Here is a 19,788-nt window from a genome sequence, read left to right as displayed (position 1 = left end):
CCTTGATAGCAGCTGGTCAATGATTGTGTTGGCTACTTGGATCACAGCAGCCCCCACAGTAGATTTGCCCACTCCAAACTGATTCCCGACTGACTGGTAGCTGTCGGGCGTTGCAAGCTTCCGCAGGGCTATGGCCACTCACTTCCCAACTGTGAGGGCGGCTCTCATTTTGGTGTCTTTGCGCTTCAGGGCAGGGGACAGCAAGTCGCAAAGCTCCATGAAAGTGGCCCTTACGCTTACAAAAGTTTCTCAGCCACTGGGAATCATCCCACACCTGCAACGCGATGAGGCCCCAGAAGTCTCTGCTTGTTTCCTGGGCCCAGAATCGGCGTGCCACGGCATGAACCTGGCCCAGCACCACCATGATCTCCCAATTGCCACACGCCGTGCCATCTTTGTCCATGTCCTCATCAGTATAGTAATCGCACCGTTGTCGTTTCCTCGCCCCGTTTTGCAGGGACTGCACATACTGCTGGATAATGCGCGAGGTATTTACAATGCTCAAAACTGCAGCGGAGATCTGAGCGGGCTCCATGGCGCCTGCACGGGTAATCCTGGAAAAAGGGCACGAAATGTAGGAGAGCAGAGTGGCAGGGGAAGAGGTGCTGTTTGGTTCGTGGTAGCCGAACAAAGGCGGGAATTGGTTGTCTTCCGTGATTTTCACGGAGGCGGGAGCCCAGGACAGACAACCCGGAGAAGCTCGGAAGCGTGGCACCAGTGGGAGAGCAGAGTTGGAGGCAGAAGAGTTCGATGAGGAAGAGAAAGAGTAGATAGCAGAGATTACATCGGAAGGGGAGAGGAAATGAGAGGCGGATTCATAGTTGCAGGAGAGCAAGCGGTGCACCGTCTGCTGAAAGCAGTACAGCGTCTGCATGCCAAAAAGGCGTGAAACGATTGTCTGCCAGAGCTTCCTGATGACACGCACCAGAAACACCCGCAAGAATGTTTTTGCCCCATCGTGCACTGGGAGCGTAACCCAGAATTCCAGTGGGCGGCGGGAACTGCAGGAACTGTGGGATAGCGACCCACGGTGCACCCGCTCCGACGTTCGATGCTAGCCTCGGTACTGTGGACGCACTCTGCCGAATTCACGCGCTTTAGTGGGGACACCGAAGCCTGAATGTCTAAAATAGCTCCCGAAATTTCCAATCCAATCATTTTGAACTAATTTCATACTGTACACGTACCCTTAGAAAAGTCTGTGTGTGTGTGTTAGATGGATGGGAGGGTGTCTAGAAACCACTCAGCTCTCTTCTTTTTTTCTCTGATTTACGTTAGAAAATCTAAAGCAGGGAGCAGGAAGAGTTGCCTTCTCTGAGGCTTGAACTCAGGACCTTCAGATTATGAGACTGATGCGCTGCCCCCTGCGCTAAGAAGGCTTGGAAGAGCTTTAGGCTCGGTGCTTATAGAACCAGCTGAGCAGCGGGGAACAGCAGAGCAGCGGGGAACAGCAGAGCAGCAAACAGCAGGAGTTTGCCTGGGACTTCACCTGGAGTGAGCCCACTGAGGCTTACGCCCTAACGACTTCTCTGAGGAATTACTGCATCTCCGGAGGAAGCTCATAGTAGGAAGGTAATATGGATGGGGAGTGGTCAACTGTTGTGACCTGCACTGGATGTGCCATGTGTGTCTTTCTTCCAGAGGACAGAAGCCACTTTGTCTCTACAAAGTGCAAGCTGGTCTCCATATTGGAAGAGAAGGTTCAAGGTCTGGAGCAACAGGGATCGACCCTGCGTTGCATAAGAGAAACTGAAGATTTCCTGGACAGACGTCAGGATATGCTTCTATGGGCACAAGGTTCTGAAGATTCAGAGCAGGCTGCGCAGCAGGGACAGGAGGACTGTGAAGAAATCTGGCAACATGTGACCTCCAGAAGAAGAAGGGGGAACGTCCATGTACCAGCAAAGCGGACACAGGTAAGTAACCATTTTCATGTTCTCTCCACAGGTACCATTGCGGGGAGTGACCCAGATGATACGTCTGGGGGAAGGGAGCAGAAGGAGACTCCACCAGTTGAAAGGCATGAGATGCACTGTCCTAGGGTTGGGGGTTCCACGACCATCACTCCCAAGAGAAGGAGGCGGGTGGTGGTGGTCGGGGACTCTCTCCTCAGGTGGACTGAGTCATCTATCTGCCGCCCTGACCGGGAAAACAGAGAAGTCTGCTGCTTGCCGGGGGCTAAGATTTGCGATGTGACGGAGAGACTGCCGAGACTCATCAAGCCCTCGGATCGCTACCCCTTCCTGCTTTTCCACGTGGGCACCAATGTTACTGCCAAGAATTACCTTAAGCGGATCACTGCAGACTACGTGGCTCTGGGAAGAAGGATAAAGGAGTTTGAGGTGCAAGTGGTGTTCTCGTCCATCCTCCCTGTGGAAGGAAAAGGCCTGGGTAGAGACCGTCAAATCGTGGAAGTCAAGGAATGGCTACACAGGTGGTGTCGGAGAGAAGGCTTAGGATTCTTCAACCATGGGATGGTGTTCCAAGTAGGAGGAATGCTAGGCAGAGACGGGCTCCACTTAACGAAGAGAGGGAAGAGCATCTTCGTGAGCAGGCTGGCTAACCTAGTAAGGAGGGCTTTAAACTAGGTTCACCAGGGAAAGGAGACCAAAGCCCTGAGGTAAGTGGGGAAGTGGGATACCGGGAGGAAGCACGAGCTGGAGCGTGTGAGAGGGGAGGGCTCCTGCCTCATACTGAGAAGAAGGGGCGATCAGCGGGTTATCTCAAGTGCCTATATACAAATGCACAAAGCCTGAGACACAAGCAGGGAGAACTGGAGATCCTGGCAAAGTCAGGGAATTATGATGTGATTGGAATAACGGAGACTTGGTGGGATAACTCGCATGACTGGAGTGCTGTCATGGATGGATATAAACTGTTCAGGAAGGACAGGGAGGCCAGAAAAGGTGGGGGAGTTGCACTGTATGTAAGGGAGCAGTATGACTGCTCAGAGCTCAAATATGAAACTGTAGAAAATCGGTCTCTGTGGCAATTGAAAGGCTGCCGGTTCAAATTTCACTCAAGATGTGGCTTTCCAGCAATGAGACTCCAGTCCACTTTAATAGGAAGAAAATCTCCTCTATTCTCTATTCTCGTCTAGCCCCATTTGACTCCTTCGGCCTGTCTCCTTCCTCTCCCCTGTCAGACTCTTTCCTTCCCCACTGGAGCCAAGCAGAGGGGAGACCCAGGCAGTCTCGGTCACCGAGAGGCTGTATCCCATAAGGGGATGGAGAGGTCACTGTAAAGCATTGACAATGGGTGGGGGAGAGGTCTGCGTGGTTAGGGGGAGAAAGGCTGGAGAACTAACAGTGGGGCCCAGAGAGATTCCCCCACAGACTGGGGAGATCCCCTGCTGCCCACCATCACCCAGCTCTGGGAAGAACAACTTGGGATTGCTTGGGGAAGCCACCTTTAAAAACACAAGTGTTCCATGCTAGTTACATTTTTATAAGACCAAAGCCGCCTCAAACCCAGTGTCACAATCACTGGGATGACTTTGTCCTGACATTTTACCGGCCGCAGCCACAAAGCGAGTCAAATTACGGCTCCCGTTCAGCGTCAAGGCCCACAGACGAATCCGGAGGCTTTTCCTTCCTCAGGTTCTGCCGTCATTTCATTGCTGGCCTGTTCCGAGATTCATCGTTGTGCAAAGCAGCGTCAGGCCCTGAAACTGGGCGAGCCCAGAGCAGAGGCTGCCTTCATTTAACCTTCCAAAAACAAACCCGCCGAAAGGTGGATTAGCACCCATGCTCCTCCAGCCGCAGGGGAGGCGCCTCATCTGGGCCCCTGGTGCCCATGCTCCAGCAACATAAGACCACGGGGGCCTGGCTCCACCAAAGTCCGGGGCCCGGTGTCTCCCCCAGCCCCGCCTGCTGCCCCCGGGCAATTTAAAAGGGCCCGGGGACCCCCACCGCCATCACAGGCAGCACAAGGGGGCGAAGTCGGCTTCCTGCCCACCCTTGCTCCATGTAACCCTTCTGCCCATTAGAGTTGGCAGCAACAAGGGCTGGGTTCAATATCTAGGGGATCCATTCCAATAACACAATGCAAACCGGCTCGAGCCCCCACCCAGTGACCTGGGACAAATATGTACCACCCCCGCTGGGCGCCTCCCAGAGGCAATCCTTCCCCTCTCGCAAGCACCTAGTCTGAGTGTAGAAAAAAGCCTTTTAATAACAGAGAGAAACAATGTGGCATTATGTTGGGGAAACACCACCAACAGGATTCATAACACAATCCACAAGCAAAAAAAAACCCACCCCAAGCAAACTGGGGCATGCCCTTTCTCTTTGGTTCTTGAGTCCAGCAACCCCAAATCACCCAAAGTCCCAAAAGTCCAATGACCCAAAAGTCTCTGTCCCTGGTCAGGGCAGCCCCAAAGTTCAAAAGTTTATCTGCAGAGCTTTACCTCCCAACCTGGGTGGAGATGGGGGCGGGGGTAAAAGGCACCTTACATGATCTGAAGCTGACCACCCCACAGCTCCATAGGCCTCCACTCCACCAACCGCCCCACGAACTGCTTCGCTCAGCTCCGCTCCGCGTCCCACCAGCAGCTCCCGCCGTCCCATGAACTGCTCCACGTCCCACCAGCAGCTCCCGCCGTCCCATGAACTGCTCCACCAGCCTGTCCACAAGGCACTCCAGCAGTCCCGCAAACTTCTCCACAATAGATCTTCAGGCTCCCTCACTACTTAACACAACAGTCAGTGATTTCGGCTCTTAGTCAGTTCAGCTCTTTGGTGAAATCAACTTGTAGTATAGGAGCCTCAGTGATAGTACACCATTAGCCCGAAGTGAGCTCAGCAGCCTGTAACTAGACTCCTAACGAAATCAAAATTAGCTCTGAGATTCCACAGTGGAGAGAAAACGAAGGGCAATTAACATGTAAGATCATCACAAAGAGACCCATGCCACCAAGTATTAATACTTGCCCCCAACCTCTCTCAATTCACAGAGTTTTGGAACCCATGACCCTTTCCTAGCGATTGCTACTTAGTTGATGGTGAGTCCCTCCATCATAACAAAAGGCCAAGTACAGTTCCCAGCACAGTTCCCATAATCAGGGTAATAACAATTTATTCTTCCTGCCCCAGTAACAGAGACACTGGGGATCCCACAGCAGCCAAAGTGACCATTTCGGCAGCTATGGCCGCGTTCTAGGCGGGGTGGGTGTGCCTATGCAAATGAGATCGGCCCCGGAAGTTCTTTTCCACAACTTGCCAGACCTCACCACCAGATTTCAGGGTGAGGCTCACCCTGACACTGCTTACACTCCGTGTGGCCTGCCAGTCTCGGAAGCGGCTGGCGCGTCCCTGCAGCCCCGGGGGTGGGGGGATCTCCACACGCTGCCCCCACCCCGAGGGCCGACTCTGCCATCTGTGGCAATGGGAGCTGCTGGGGTGGTGTCCGTGGGCAGCGATGGGCAGAGACCCCCAACCTAGGAGCTGCTGCCAGAGGGGGGTGTGGGTTGCTTTTGGGAGATGCCTGAGGTAAGAGCTGCACCCTCACTCTCTCCTGCACCCCAAGCCCCAGCCCAGAGCCCAACCCCCTGCACCCAAACTCCCTCACAGAGTCCACCCCCTGCACTCCCTCCTGCACCCTACCCCCATGCCCCAGCCCAGAGCCCACACCCCACACCCAAATTTCCTCCCAGAACCTGCGCCCGCACCCCCTCCTGCACCCCAACCCCCAACCCCAACCCAGATCCCGCACCCAAACTTCCTCCCACAGGCCTCCCCCCACACCTGCTCTTGCACCCCAACCCTCTTCCCCAGCCCAGAGCCAACCCCCTGCACCCAAACTCCCTCCCAGAGCCTGACCTGCACCCTCTCCTGCACCCCAACCCCAGCCCAGAGCCCACACCCAAACTCCCTCCCAGAACCTGGCCACCCCACCCATTCCTGCACCCAACGCCCTGCCCCAGCCAAGACCCCACACATGCACCCAAACTGCCTCCCAGAGCCTGTACCCCTCACCCCCTCCCACACCCTAACCCCCTGCCCCAGCCCAGAGCCCACACCACACACCCAATTCCTTCCCAGAGCCTGCCCCCACACCTGCTCCTGCACCCCAACCCCCTGCCCCAGCCCAGACCCCGCACCCTGCATTCCCTCCTGCAGCAACACACAGCCCACACCCAAACTCCCTCCCAGAGCCCAATCCCTTTCCCTCTCCCTCCCATACCCAAACTCCCTCCCAGAGCCATAGGCAGATGTGGGGGGAGGTGGATGGGGAGGCAGGACTTGGTCCCATTCTGGAAACCACCAAAAATTGTAGAAACCTGCCGCCCCTGTCCAGCCCAACCTTCTGCGGGTGCCCCTCAGGCCGCACCCGTGCAGGGTTTGAAGCTTGCATTGCTTAAATTCCAGGACGCTGGGGGACTTCAGCTCCCCTTTGTCCAGCGGGAACCTTCACCCCACTCCCAACCAGATTCTTCTCCATGGGATGACTGTCGGGGGGCTGGGCCCCTCTTTGTCTATTCTCTCTGGGACAGGCCAGGGTACCTAGAACTGGGGTATCTGAGCACCCAGGACCTTCTATGGAGATGCCCTTCCCCTTCCCCTTCTGTGGTCTGATCTGTCTTTGACTCCAGCCTGTTTTCTATCCATCATCAGCACGATCCCAAGCCAGCTGCATGCGCCTCAAAAAGACAGTGTCCCCTGGTGGGTGTAAATCACTGAGCTCTCTCCTCTCTGAGCACTGACTGCCCCTCCGTCTCCTTGCCCCTCAGTCTGGGCAGACAGGACCTTTCCCTCCAGGGCTGGAGGATTCCCCCTTCTCATCCGCTACTGTCCCAAGCCGCCCCTTGGGTGGGAATCTTAAATGTACCAAGGTGACTTAGGAGCAGAAACCCCCACAGACCTTCCGTGCAATGGGCACCTGCCCCGCACTGAGCAGGACTGAAACTCCTGCAGGGATCTGCTATTTCCACCTGCCTGTAAAGTCCAGCTTTCCCCAGCACATTTACTGCAGTGCACTCGGGTCACTGTTTCCATGGCTGACAGCAAAGAATCGCTCCCAGTTTCCCTTCTATCTGCAGCACGATTAGCCTGTGTCGGTGGTTAATGAGGTGGATCTAGTTGTCAATGGTTATTCATTCCCCACCTGGACAATTCACACAGTCCCTTTCCTGCTCAAATCCCCAGCACCTCCGTGATCCCGGTAGCAGGGGTTGGGTTTTCCCTGAGGCCCTGAGATTCTCAGGGTCCTTTTTTCCCTCCACCTGGAGTGAACTCAGCTTTTCCCCCATCCCAGACACTCCATGAAATAACAACAAGCAGCGTAAAGAAAGCAGGGAGGGAACGTCTCCCAGCCAGGGCTAGAGGTGCCCAGGGCCCCCTGCTTCTCCATTGTTTCCATCGCAGAAGAGGAAGGTTCCTTGGAATTTGACACCCTACTTTGCACAAGGGACAGAGAAAGATCTTGATGTTCCTGCGTCTGCGCAAAGAAAATTGTCCTTCTGTGTGAAAGAGAGGCAGGAAATGGCCCCACGCTGGGACAATATCCTCAGGATTAAGAGCAAAGGACTCAGGCTGAGAACTGATTTAACTCCACTCATCTCATTTAACTCCTCTCATTAAGAAGTTGTCTTCCAGGGAGAGATAGCAAACTTGTGACATTAATCCAGACCCTGGGGGTTTGGGCTGCTTTAACTCTTGGAAAAAACATGAACTTGATTCAAGAAGGGAGAGAGGAGAAGCCTCAAGCTGCCTTTGGTCCAAGGCTGGTGTGTCCTGGACAGTGGGAAACATCCCTCACTGCTGCCAGGGGATAGGTGGCAACTGGTGACGTCCCAGGGCTGGGATCAAAGGGGAACGTTGCGTGGACTTTATCATACACGCCCCATCCTGCTTCTCAGAGCCCACAGGAAAGCATCTAGAGATGGGAGAGCCATTCCTCAACTGCATTCTCAGGAGAAGTCAGTAGCTATCCTTGAACAGACACTCAGGAGAGTAACCACGGCGGTTCTGCAGAGACATCTGGTTGCCAGAGGATCCATCTAGGTTAAGGAGTGCTGGGGGATCTGCAGTTTTTGCAGTGGGGAGGAGTCTCGAGGTCACACGTTGCGGGTAAGCTGGGACATTAGGGACTCCAGGATGTGAGGCTGGTTAAAATGGAACTGCACAAAAAACCTTCCCCTTTGCTACCTGCTTTGGCCTGTCCCCGTTTCATGAACATCTCCATCTCTACCCCGGCTCTCAGAAACCCCCTCTCTCCCTTGGGTATTTTCATTGTTTCTTCTTTGTTTCATGGTCTTTTTCAAAGATTTTTTGCCATCGAAATGATCAAGTACATTTAAAATGAGAAAAACAATCAAGCAACACATCTGCATCTCCTGCACCAGGCATGGCATCGTGTCTGACTTTTTCTCCCGAAAAGTCCAGGCAGGCAGCGTCTCCCCCACATTTACTGCACACCAGGCCCAGAACTGAGCTCCACTGGCAGCAGCGAGGGGGGACGGGTGGGCCTGAGCTGTCTGGGGATTATTTTAATCTATTTTTCGGAGGATGAAATCCATGCAGCTTCCACTTCTCCGTCTCTCCCCAGGAAATAACATGTCTGTGCATGGCACCCAAACCTTTTCACAAGAAGAAGTGAAATGAAACGGCCACACGATGGCATCAGAACCTAAGACATGAGAAGCCATGTTCTTGTTCAATGTGCATTGAAGCTGAACACAAGGGAGGTGTTTTTTCTTTGACTCCTAGCCCCCCCACACACTCTAATCCACTCGACACCCCTTTCCTCCCACAGCCAGGAATAGAACCCAGGAGTCATGACTATTTGCCCCCCTAATCTAGCCCACTAGATCCTTCTCCCTGGGACAAAGGAGAAGCTCTGCGACCCTGTGCTGTCCCTTTGCCTCCCTGCTTGGGCGGCACTTGAAACCCAATGGGGTTTCCTTGGGCAGTTTTCAATCTTGCTCCCAGGGAGGGTGTAATTTTAGGTGCAGGTTCCAAACAGCGCAATGAACCAGCCAGAAGGGGCAGGAGGTATCGGTGTAGGAGCTATTGAAATAATCTTAGCAACGTACGTCAGGGGAACCGTTATTAATGACGACAGGTTTCAGAGTAGCAGCCATCTTAGTCTGTATCTGCAAAAAGGAAAGGAGGACTTGTGGCACCTTAGAGACTAACCAATTTCTTTGAGCATAAGCTTTCGTGAGCTACAGCTCACTTCATCGGATGCATTCTGTAGCTCACGAAAGCTTATGCTCAAATAAATCGGTTAGCCTCTAAGGTGCCACAAGTCCTCCTGTTCTTTTTTTTTAGTTATTAAAGAAGTGTCAGTAAAAGGTCAGAATGGGATCGTCTCAGTGTCACAGTAGAGGGCTCTGTGATGGTTTTCAATTTGTCATCCCACCCTAGCCACCACCTAGCACATGTTTGAACCTCTTCCTCTCTTAGCGTTGCTCGTTATCAGAGAAGGGGAGAGAGCGTGAGCCACAGAAACAGAGACCTAGTGACTGAAGGAAACATTTCTTTGCTCTTTGCTTGGCTCTGTCAGTTATTGGGGTACAAACTCACCCCCCAACCCACTGTCTCTGCTGGGCTCAATGGGAAGGAAGAGCTCAGCTGTCAATGGGACTTGGGGAGCTCGGGACATTACTGTGGCTTAACAGGGAAATCCTTGCTGATCTCAAATACAAAAAAGAAGCTTACAAGAAGTGGAAGATTGGACAAATGACCAGGGATGAGTATAAAAATATTGCTTGGGCATGCAGGAGTGAAATCAGGAAGGCCAAATCACACCTGGAGTTGTAGCTAGCAAGAGATGTTAAGAGTAACAAGAAGGGTTTCTTCAGGTATGTTGGCAACAAGGAGAAAGCCAAGGAAAGTGTCGGCCCCTTACTGAATGAGGGAGGCAACCTAGTGACAGAGGATGTGAAAAAAGCTAATGTACTCAATGCTTTTTTTGCCTGTCTTCACGAACAAGCTCAGCTCCCAGACTGCTGCCCTGGGCAGCACAGCATGGGAAGGAGATGACCAGCCCTCTGTGGAGAAAGAAGTGGTTCGGGACTATTTAGAAAAGCTGGACGAGCACAAGTCCATGGGGCCGGATGCGTTGCATCCGAGAGGGCTAAAGGAGTTGGCGGATGTGATTGCAGAGCCATTGTCCAATATCTTTGAAAACTCATGGTGATCGGGGGAAGTCCCACACGACTGGGGTGTATAAGTCCCATTTTGGGGTGTATAAGTAGGGGCATTGCCAGCAGATCGAGGGATGTGATCCTTCCCCTCAATTCGACACTGGTGAGGCCTCATCTGGAGTACTGTGTCCAGTTTTGGGCCCCACACTACAAGAAGGATGTGGAGAAATTGGAGAGAGTCCAGCGAAAGGCAACAAAAATGATTCGGGGTCTGGAACACATGCCTTATGAGGAGAGGCTGAGGGAACTGGGATTGTTTACTCTACAGAAGAAAAGAATGAGGGGGGATGTCATAGCTGCTTTGAACTAAATGAAGGTGGATCCAAAGAGGACGGATCTAGACTATTCTCAGTGACAGCAGATGACAGGACAAGGAGTAATGGTCAAGTTGCAGTGGGGGAGATTTAGGTTGGATATTAGGAAAAACTTTTTCACTAGGAGGGTGGTGAAACACTGGAATGGGTTACCTCGGGAGGTGGTGGAATCTCCTTCCTTAGAAGTTTTTAAGATCAGGCTTGACAAAGCCCTGGCTGGGATGATTTAGTTGGGGATTGGTCCTCCTCTGGGCATGGGATTGGACTAGATACCTCCTGAGGTCCCTTCCAACCCCGATATCCTAGGATTCTATGATCATTTGGCCAACAACATGCAGCAAAGCACCCAACTAAGTTGCATGAATGCTCTTTAAACCACTCCTCAATTATACAGAGACACCAGCATATCTTCCCAGCTCTCAGCCTTGCACCTCAGAAATGTACCATCTTACACGGCTCACGGCCTTCTCTTGAAAAGTGTAAGCTCATTAATTAGTTCGCCACTTCATCAAAAATAAAGGGGACATGCACCAGCCTTTGTCATGTGAGCAACTTTCCCAAGCACTTTGGACAAACTCAGGAGTAAGTATAAAATAGTAAAATAAGTTTATTAACTACAGAAAGTTAGATTTTAACTGAGTATAAGTGTTCGTCACAGAGGTCAAAAGTGGTTACAAAACAAATGAAAATAGACTCCCAGTCTAAACTCTAATTTGAATATACTGAGCAAGAATTGGATCAAACAGCTTTTCTCATCACTGCTTGCTCAAGGCAATGTTGAGTTCTTAATACACAGACTGAATTCCCTCTCAGCCTGGGACCAATCTCTGCAGTTCAAATTCTGAGTCTTCCAGACAATCTTCCAGGTGTTGAGATTGGGGAAGAGACAGGCCACGTGGGGGTGTATTTGACTCTCATACATATTTTTTCTCCAGCTGCTAGGTCGATTCTTGCCATGATGCTGGGGTTAGTTAGCCCCCAATATGGAGCAGCAGTTTGCCTCCTGCACCTTGTGGTAGGCGTGTCACAGCTCCTTGACTTTGACCCCGCACGGCAGTGTGTCCCTGTCATGGCCCCTTTCTATCATGCATCACGAAATCTGCGTGCACACCTCAGGAGTTACACCGCAGAAAGCTGCTTTCCTCTTATTTACCCTATGTTCTTCTGTTGTTACAGAGGGGAAAAGACATTTTTCCCTATCCCTTCCCTATTCCTGCTCTTTGTTATACTTCTATATATTTTAAGGGAGGAAAACGGCCGTAAAAATATCTGCCTTCAGGAAAACCTGAAGCAACAGCACTCTGATGAACTGTGACAACTGGGAATGAAACAATATGGGGAACTTGATGACTAACAATATGGGGAACTTGATGACTAACAATTGTTTTTAAATGGGGGAACAGTATAACTGTGATGCTCAGGCTTTGTTTAGACTAGGACATGTGATGGAGTTTAGGTCAGGTCAAGGGGAAAGCTAATGCCAACCACTGCACCTCGGCTGCATCTGCACGACAACTGTAATTGTCTTTTAACACCAAGATCACTAACTTGAGCAGCCAACGCCATGTACAGTCCTAGTGGATGTAAGGCACGGGTACTTTTTGCCTCAGTGTAGCTTGTTGGGAACAAACCTCTCTCCCCCACCTGGAGCTGATGAACATTCCTGGCTGGAGGGACACACGCTCCTTTGACCCAAAAGGAAAGGAGTTGATAGAAAACATCACAGGACTGACCCCAAAGAAGTGTGAGCTGCAAAAGGCAGGAGCAGGCAACTCATCTGGGGGAGCTGAGTAACCACGGTGAAGATGGGGCACAGATCACTAAGTGGGAATTAGCAAATGTGATTGAAAAGAATTTGGTCAGCCCTAGTCAAGGCATTTGTTACAGATCAGTCCCATGTGGATTTTCTGATGTCTAATAAGGGTTGAGCTCCGATTGAAGCGTTTCCCACACTCAGAGCACGTGTAGGGTCTCTCCCCTGTGTGGATTCGCTGATGTGTGATAAGGGCTGAGCTTTGATTGAAGTGTTTCCCACACTCAGGGCATCCATAAGGTTTCTCACCCGTATGGATTCGCTGATGTATGATAAAGTATGAGCTCCGATTGAAGCGTTTCCCGCACACAGAGCATCCATAAGGCTTCTCACCTGTGTGGATTCTTCTATGTGTGGTCAGTACAGAGCTCCGATTAAAGCTTTTCCCGCACTCAGAGCACGTGTAGGGGGTCTCTCCTGTGTGCGTTCTCTGATGTGTGGTAAGGGCTGAGCTATAACGGAAGCATTCCCCACACTCAGAGCATGTGTAGGGTGCGTCTCCCGTGTGGATTCGCTGATGTGTGATCAGGTTTGAGCTCCGATTGAAGCTTTTCCCACACTGAGAGCATGTGTAGGGCCTCTCCCCTGTGTGGATTCGCTGATGTGAGAGGAGGGATGAACTGTCAATGAAGTGCTTCCCACACTCAGGGCATCCATAAGGTTTCTCACCCGTGTGGATTTTCCGATGTGTAATAAGGTGTGAGCTCTGCTTGAAGTGTTTCCCACACTCAGGGCATCCGTAAGGTTTCTCACCCGTGTGGATTTTCCAATGTGTAATAAGGTGTGAGCTCTGCTTGAAGTGTTTCCCACACTCAGGGCATCCATAAGGTTTCTCACCCATGTGGATTTTCCGATGTGTAATAAGGTGTGAGCTCTGCTTGAAGTGTTTCCCACACTCAGGGCATCCGTAAGGTTTCTCACCTGTGTGGATTCTCTGATGTCTGAGAAGGTCCGAGCTCCCTTTGAAGCTTTTCCCACACTCGAGGCATGTGTAGCATGTTCCTTCCAAGTTCATTCTCTCACGTGTAATAAGGTCTGACTGGCTACCGAAGTTTTCCTCTGGCCTCTGCTGACTCTCACAGGCTTTTGTTTCTTCTGGGTGTGCACAACTCCCAGAATCATTCCCTTTGGACCTTCCTGACAACATCCCATGGGCTTCTACTCGCTCAGCCTCTTCCTCCTGGGGTTCCTCCTCGTTTTCACTCACCATCCGAACACCTGACAGGAGACCGAGAGAATCCAGACATAAGTCTCTGCCTGCGCCAGAGAGAAAGGAAATCTCAGAGAGAAGAATGGAAAAGGGATGAAGGAACCAAAATGTGTACAGGACAGATCAAACCTATCAGGGAGCTGATTTTCCCTTCAACCTTCCCCAGAGGAGAGAAACGAAGGGATCAGTTCTGGGTCCGTATCTCAGAAGAAATCTCAGGGGACAGCGAGATTGGGAGGGACCTGCTGCCAGTTGTCAGTCAGGATAGGTGGGAAGCCATGAGTGACCTCTGCCTAATGATTCCACATCTGCAGGGAACAATCCTGAACTTGGAGAGCTCACAAGGTCTTTGTAGGGCATCCCAAATGTTTCCTGTATTCACTGACAGTTTTGGGGTTGGTTTAACCAATGCCTCACCTATGAAGGCAGCTCTCGGGAGCACTTTTTTCTTAGATCCATGAAGGTCTGGGACGCACGACTCCTCCCCTCGTTCCAGCTGCGAGATCACATCAGTTCTGGAAACTGGAAACCCTGCTCAAGGCAAAGAAAACAAGGGAGGTCAGTGGAATTTGTGGGATACTTGTCACAAAGAATATTCCATGCTTTTAAGCCCAGCTCACTTTGAAGTAGTAACGTCCCAAAGCCGGCTTCCTTGGCTCAAAGGGCCAGGAGATGATGATTATCAATCATATTCATTACATTAGTGCCTAAGGGCCAACTAACAGTGGGTCCTCATTTTGCTAGGCACAGTACAAACCGAGAAGCGTTGATGGCCTGTGTCCTGAAGAAGTTTCAATCTAAATAGACAAGGCAGACACAGAATGGGGGAAGGGGTACAACCCACCAGCAGAGTGAACTCCGTGAAGGCAGAGTGGCAGATCTGATCAACACAGGCCTAGATCTTGAGACGATCGGATTTAATGTTACAACCAGGGCCAGTGTTTTCCGGAAATTGTCGCTAAGACTGCATTTTTTCCCAAAATTACTCTTTGTTTGTGGAATCACCGTTAATATCCGGAATTGATGATCAGAGGGTGGGTGGGGCATGCAGGGTCACAATCCCCCAGATTTCTCCCTGGAGACACCCGTCTCCTCCCCAGGGCACAGGCTGGCTGCGGTTGAGACTTGATGCCAATTTCTTCCCTCCTCATACAAGTCTGGGATCAGCAGTGGGACGCCAGGCTCTCTCATCATACTGCAGAGAGGACGGCACTCACAGCTGCTCGCGGCCGTGTCCACAGCACCTCTCCCCTGCTCACCTCCCCTGTACACAGCTGGTTCATGCCCCGTCTCTCCAGCGCACAGCTGGCTCTAGGCTCTCAATGTCCAGTATCTGAGCCCCACCGCCCCCACACAGCCGGCTCCTGTCCCCTCCCCCCAAGGCACTTTCAGGCTTTAAAGGATTAGATATTGCTCACGTTTGGCAATTACTCTCTTTTCATTGCCTGCAAACTCTTATCTGTATATCTAAGCCAGCCCTTGAAAGCATGAATTCTTCACAGACTATGATGCCGAGATGCGCCACATGAAGGGCTGCGGGATGGGTTTCCTGTGCAAGCTGGTATCACTACAGGGTGATGAATGCCAGATCTCAAGGCTGGTTATGCAGAGCTCCACCATTTGAAGCTTTACCCAACGCAGAAAGGGGTAGGGACGGATTTCCCCTCATTCAGGAGACTGAAGACGACAGACTTTTGGGGGATAAACAGCTGAGTTTGAGCTGACTGAGGGGGGTCTTTCTGGGCTACAAACTCACAGGACCTGATAACCACCAAGAGGTAACCCTTTAAGAAAGGTTTTAATACACTTTGGAACCCATCAGGGATTCCCATGAGGACCGCTGAGGGAATGAAGGGAAACACGCATTTGGATGCTCTTCTTCTTTTATGAGAACGGGAACAGGAAGGGCAGGGATATCACTGAATGCAGGATCTCAGCAGTACTAGGTGTCAGGATAGCACCATATTGCAGCCCATTGGAAAACATAATCCCAACTACACATATAAAATGATGGGCTCTAAATGAGCTGTTTCCACTCAACAGAGGGATCTTGGAGTCACTGGGCACACTTCTCTGAAAACATCAACTCAGTGTGCCACGGCAGTCAAAAAGCAAAGAGAATGTTGGGAATCATTCTGAAATGGATAGATAAGAAGACAGAAAATATCATATCGCCTCCATATAAACCCATGGTACACCCACATCTCGAATAGTGCCTGCAGATGTGGTTGCCCCATCTCAAAAAAAGATATATTTGAATTGGAAAAGGTTCAGGAAAGGGCAACCCAAATGATTAGAGGTATGAAACTCTTCTGTACGGGGAAAGATTAAAAAGACCGGGACTATTCAGCTTGGAAAAGAGACAAAGGGGGGATATGAGAGAGGTCTATAAAATCAAAACTGCCGTGGAGAAAGTAAATAAGGACGTGTCATTTACTCCTTCTCAGAACACAAGGACTAGGAATCACCCAATCAAATTAATAGGCAGCAGGTTTATAAGAAACAAAAGGAAGTATTTCTTCACACAACGCACAGTCAACCTGGGGAACTCCTTGCCAGAGGACGTTGTGAAGGCCAAGATTATAATAGGGTTACAAAAAAAAAACAAAAAACACCATGAGAAATCTATTGAGGACAGGTCCGTGAATGGTTATTAGCCAGGATGGGCAGGGATGGTGTCCCTAACTTCTGTTTGTCATAAGCTGTGAATGGGTGACAGGAGATGAATCACTCCATGATTCCCTGTTCTGTTCATTCCCTATGGGACACCCGGCGCTGGTCACTGTCGGAAGACAGGACACTGGGCTAGATGGACCTTTGGTCTGTACCAGTGTGGCCATTCTTAAATACTAGGGAATCTAATGAGTCCAGTGCAATGGGAGGGAGTAGGAAAATCCCTGGGTGTGGAGAACACTGGGAAATTAGAAACTATCATTCAGAAGCAACAGACTCTAAATAGTCTAGACAAGCAGAATGTGAAAAATAAGAATCGGGGTCATGTGACTTCAGGAATGAGGGACTCAAAAAACCAAGTCTGCAGAGAAGAGAGATTGTGGCTATTGCACATGGGGATGGGGGGAGCAACTCTCCAGGTCTCAAGGATTTTCACCAGCAACCGAGGCCATTGTCCCATGCACGGGGCAATCCGGAGCAGTGAGGAGTTGTGTCATCTGTAATCCTGGCTGAGTTTCAATGCTCTGCTGCTGGAGCTCCCTTGTCTGGATTCCCCCAGCCACCATTCAAGGTCTGTGTGATCAGTAACCCTGGACCATCTGCTCTGACCCCAGCAGCCTGCTTCTTACACCCCAAGAACATTCTGGTCTGGGTGGAGAAGGCTCAGGGTTTGAGAGAAGGCCAGGGGTAGGAAGCTTCTGTTCGTTATGCTGGATCTAACCCCCCCTTTTACTTGTGCAAACAGGAAATATTTGACACTGTGCGATTCTGCTCCTGTGCTCTCTTCCCACAGCGTTCAGCAGCAGGGGAGGGTCTCTGGTCGTGTGTGTGTCACTGGCATGCTGGGGTGATGCTGGAAGAGGACAGAGCAGAGGTGGCATTGTGGGGGTGGCGTGAACCTCATCTCTTCCGTTCCCCTTCCACGAACCGAGGGGACAGGAACCCTTACCCAGCGAGGTCACATTCTCATAGGTCTCCTGCATGACGTCTCTGGAGAGGGCTCTCTGAGAGGGGTCCAGCAGAGCCCCCTCTTCCCTGGTGAAATACACAGCCAGCTCCTCGAAGGTCACCGGCCCCTGAAAGAGCAAGAGCCCCCCACTCAGGACCTGCTGCCCCACTCACGGCCCCACTATTCGTGGGGGAGAGGTGCCAATCAAACGGAAACTCTGGGTGGACCGCAGCCAACAGAGTCCCACCCCCACGCGCTCAGAGCACCCAGGAAACACCAGGGGGAGGGGGCAAAGAGACACCCCTCCTCTCTCCCAGCAGATCCATCACACACCTACTAGCCAAAGACTGATACCGGAGATGCTGCCCCGAGCAGGGTCTAGGGAGAGATCTCTTGTAGGAAGCCCAACACCCTCCTCCTTGTGAAAAGAAAAGGAGGACTTGTGGCACCTTAGAGACTATCCAATTTATTTGAGCATAAGCTTTCGTGAGCTACAGCTCACTTCATCGGATGCAAACTGTGGAAAGTGTAGAAGATCTTTTTATATACACACAAATCGTGAAAAAAATACCTCCTCCCACCCCACTCTCCTGCTGGTAATAGCTTATCTAAAGTGATCACTCTCCTTACAATGTGTATGATAATCAAGGTGGCCCATTTCCAGCATAAATCCAGGGTTTAAAAAGAACGTCAGGGGGGGGGGGCAGGAAAAAACAAGGGGAAATGGGTTACCTTGCAAAATGACTTAGCCACTCCTAGAGCTGGATATGAAGCAGGGGAATCTCCCCTCACCCTGACTGGTGGCTTCCCCCTTCGTATTTCAAGGCACACGCTGGTTAGTTGGGTGAGGCTCCAGCACTAGGAGTCTGGTCCTTTTTCCCAGCCCCAGCCCCATCTAAGTAGGTTATTTTCTCTTCACCAGATTGAAGCATTTCCACCTCCGAACCTCATGGGTCTCTTCCTAGAATCTAGGCCACTTATTAAACAACTCCCAACAGGTCTGCCACCCCCTGGCCTCCTCCCTTTCTCCACGCCGTGCATTTCCTGCCCCGCTCCAACCTCCAAACCAGACGGTGCAAACCTTCCCCTCTCCCGTGTATTTGCTGTCCCTCTCCCTCCTGCAGGAACAGATCAGAACCCCCTCAATAATCCCTACCTGAGCTGGCTCCTCTGCAGCCATGTCGCTCCCTTGTCCCATGGGAGGACGGGATGAACCGGAAAGAAACATGAGCGTCGTTCTGCAACCTGGCCGGGCAAGAAGGGCTGTTGTGGAAGTTTAGGAACTGGCATTAGTTCATTTCACATCACGCTTCCCCCAGGCTCTTTCCTTGCAGAGCGAGATCCGAGATTCTGCCGTGCTGAGAAAATGCTCAATCTCTGGATTACAGCAGAGACCTGGCCCCTCCTGCCCGGCTAAGCTCACGGACACACTTTTAACCTCCTTTCTCCCTCCCGCATCCCAAAACAAAGTCTCTGAACGCAATCCTAGAAAAAAGCAGAACCAAAGGAGTCCCTTTCGAGGATTCCCTCTGACACTGACCCCACGGCAGCCACACCCCAGCAGGAGGGACATGGAGTCAGGAACTGGGTTTTCCTCTGTCTCATCGTCATCTTGTCCACAGGAAAGTGATTCTCCCCACACTGCAGTAATACATCTGTCTGGGCAGATGAGAGAGCTGGAAATCTCTTTCAAAACTCTTATCCCACGGACCCTGTCAGTCTCTCTCTCTCTATGCCTGTCTGCTAGGAAACTCTCATTCCTGGGTTGTTTGCTCCCCCATGGCTGGATTTGCTCCTGCAAATGGCAGGAGAAATGGGGTGGGGGCTCTTTGTGTACAGTCATTTTATAGTCCTTCACTGCCTGCCTGGGATTTCCCCATTGCCTGCCTAGGACCACCACCTGCCCTCCACCAGGATCTGCCAGCCCATTTGCCTGGGACCCCCTCCTCCTCCCAGCAGGACCTCCTGATGCTTTCCAGGAGGACCCCTCACTCTGCGCCAGGGACCGCCCCACCACAGCGCTGTGCACTGGGCATGGCAATGGTCCCAGGAGCCAGCTGGGCAATCCCAGACAGAGACCCTGGCACAGCACCAGGTAGCGTCTACTCCCCTGCCCCACCTGCCCAAGAGACACCCACCCCCACTGGTCTGCAGCCAACAGGCCCCCAGCAATACCCACCTCCAGGACCCATAGCCTTAGGGCTGAGCACATCAGAACTACCCCCCGAAACCCCAAATCCTCCAGAACCCACCAACCTGACTAGGGTCCCCCGTGCCCAGCCACCCAGAGGCCTCCCCCTACCACAATGTCCCTTCAGCTCCCGCTGCAATCTCCCCACACAGACACCTGCCTCCCCCAGCAACAGTGTTCCCTCACAGTGTCTGGTAAGTGGATAGAAAGTTATCACCACCCCCTGCTGGCCAGTCACACAGGAAGAGGGAGCCCGCGGGGACGCCTCTTTAACAGGAGAAGGGAAGCCATGGAGGGCCAAAATAAGTAAGACATTTCCATACTCTGTCACTAGCAAATAATGGCCACTGTGGATCCACCCCAGAGTTGGCTACATCTTTGCACTGCAGGAAGCCCCCCCTCACGGAGACCCTTTGTCATCGGGTTTGGGATACTTCTGGACCCACGCTGCACTCAGAGGGACCTCCTCATCCCGTGCCGGCTGGAGA

The 19,788-nt window shown here is 51.7% G+C and overlaps 2 protein-coding genes and 1 non-coding gene across 4 annotated transcripts in view; 1 reads left to right on the top strand and 2 right to left on the bottom strand.

Moving 5' to 3' along the window:
* Positions 1 to 19,788, top strand: part of LOC144258216 (uncharacterized) — a 970,182-nt gene that overhangs the window by 250,494 nt on the left and 699,900 nt on the right. The gene's annotated exons all lie outside the window — the stretch shown is intronic.
* Positions 1,307 to 1,379, bottom strand: TRNAM-CAU (transfer RNA methionine (anticodon CAU)). The gene has a single exon. It is a non-coding gene; the product is annotated as a tRNA-Met (tRNA).
* LOC144258300 (uncharacterized) lies at positions 12,330 to 18,307 on the bottom strand. Of its 2 annotated transcripts, none has more exons than XM_077806774.1 (4): positions 18,266 to 18,307; positions 17,110 to 17,236; positions 13,905 to 14,018; positions 12,330 to 13,534 (listed from the first exon to the last, which is right to left on the bottom strand). In XM_077806774.1, the coding sequence occupies exons 1-4, from the start codon at positions 18,305 to 18,307 to the stop codon at positions 12,330 to 12,332; spliced, it is 1,488 nt and encodes a 495-aa protein (XP_077662900.1). The 2 variants fall into 2 exon arrangements, with proteins under 2 accessions (XP_077662900.1, XP_077662901.1); XM_077806775.1 differs by having other exon boundaries at positions 12,330 to 13,495.

The sequence above is a fragment of the Eretmochelys imbricata genome, chromosome 28, assembly GCF_965152235.1.
Source record: "Eretmochelys imbricata isolate rEreImb1 chromosome 28, rEreImb1.hap1, whole genome shotgun sequence".
Lineage (NCBI taxonomy): Eukaryota > Metazoa > Chordata > Testudines > Cheloniidae > Eretmochelys > Eretmochelys imbricata.
Note: the sequence above shows the minus strand (reverse complement) of the source record. Positions and strands in the feature narration are given on the sequence as shown.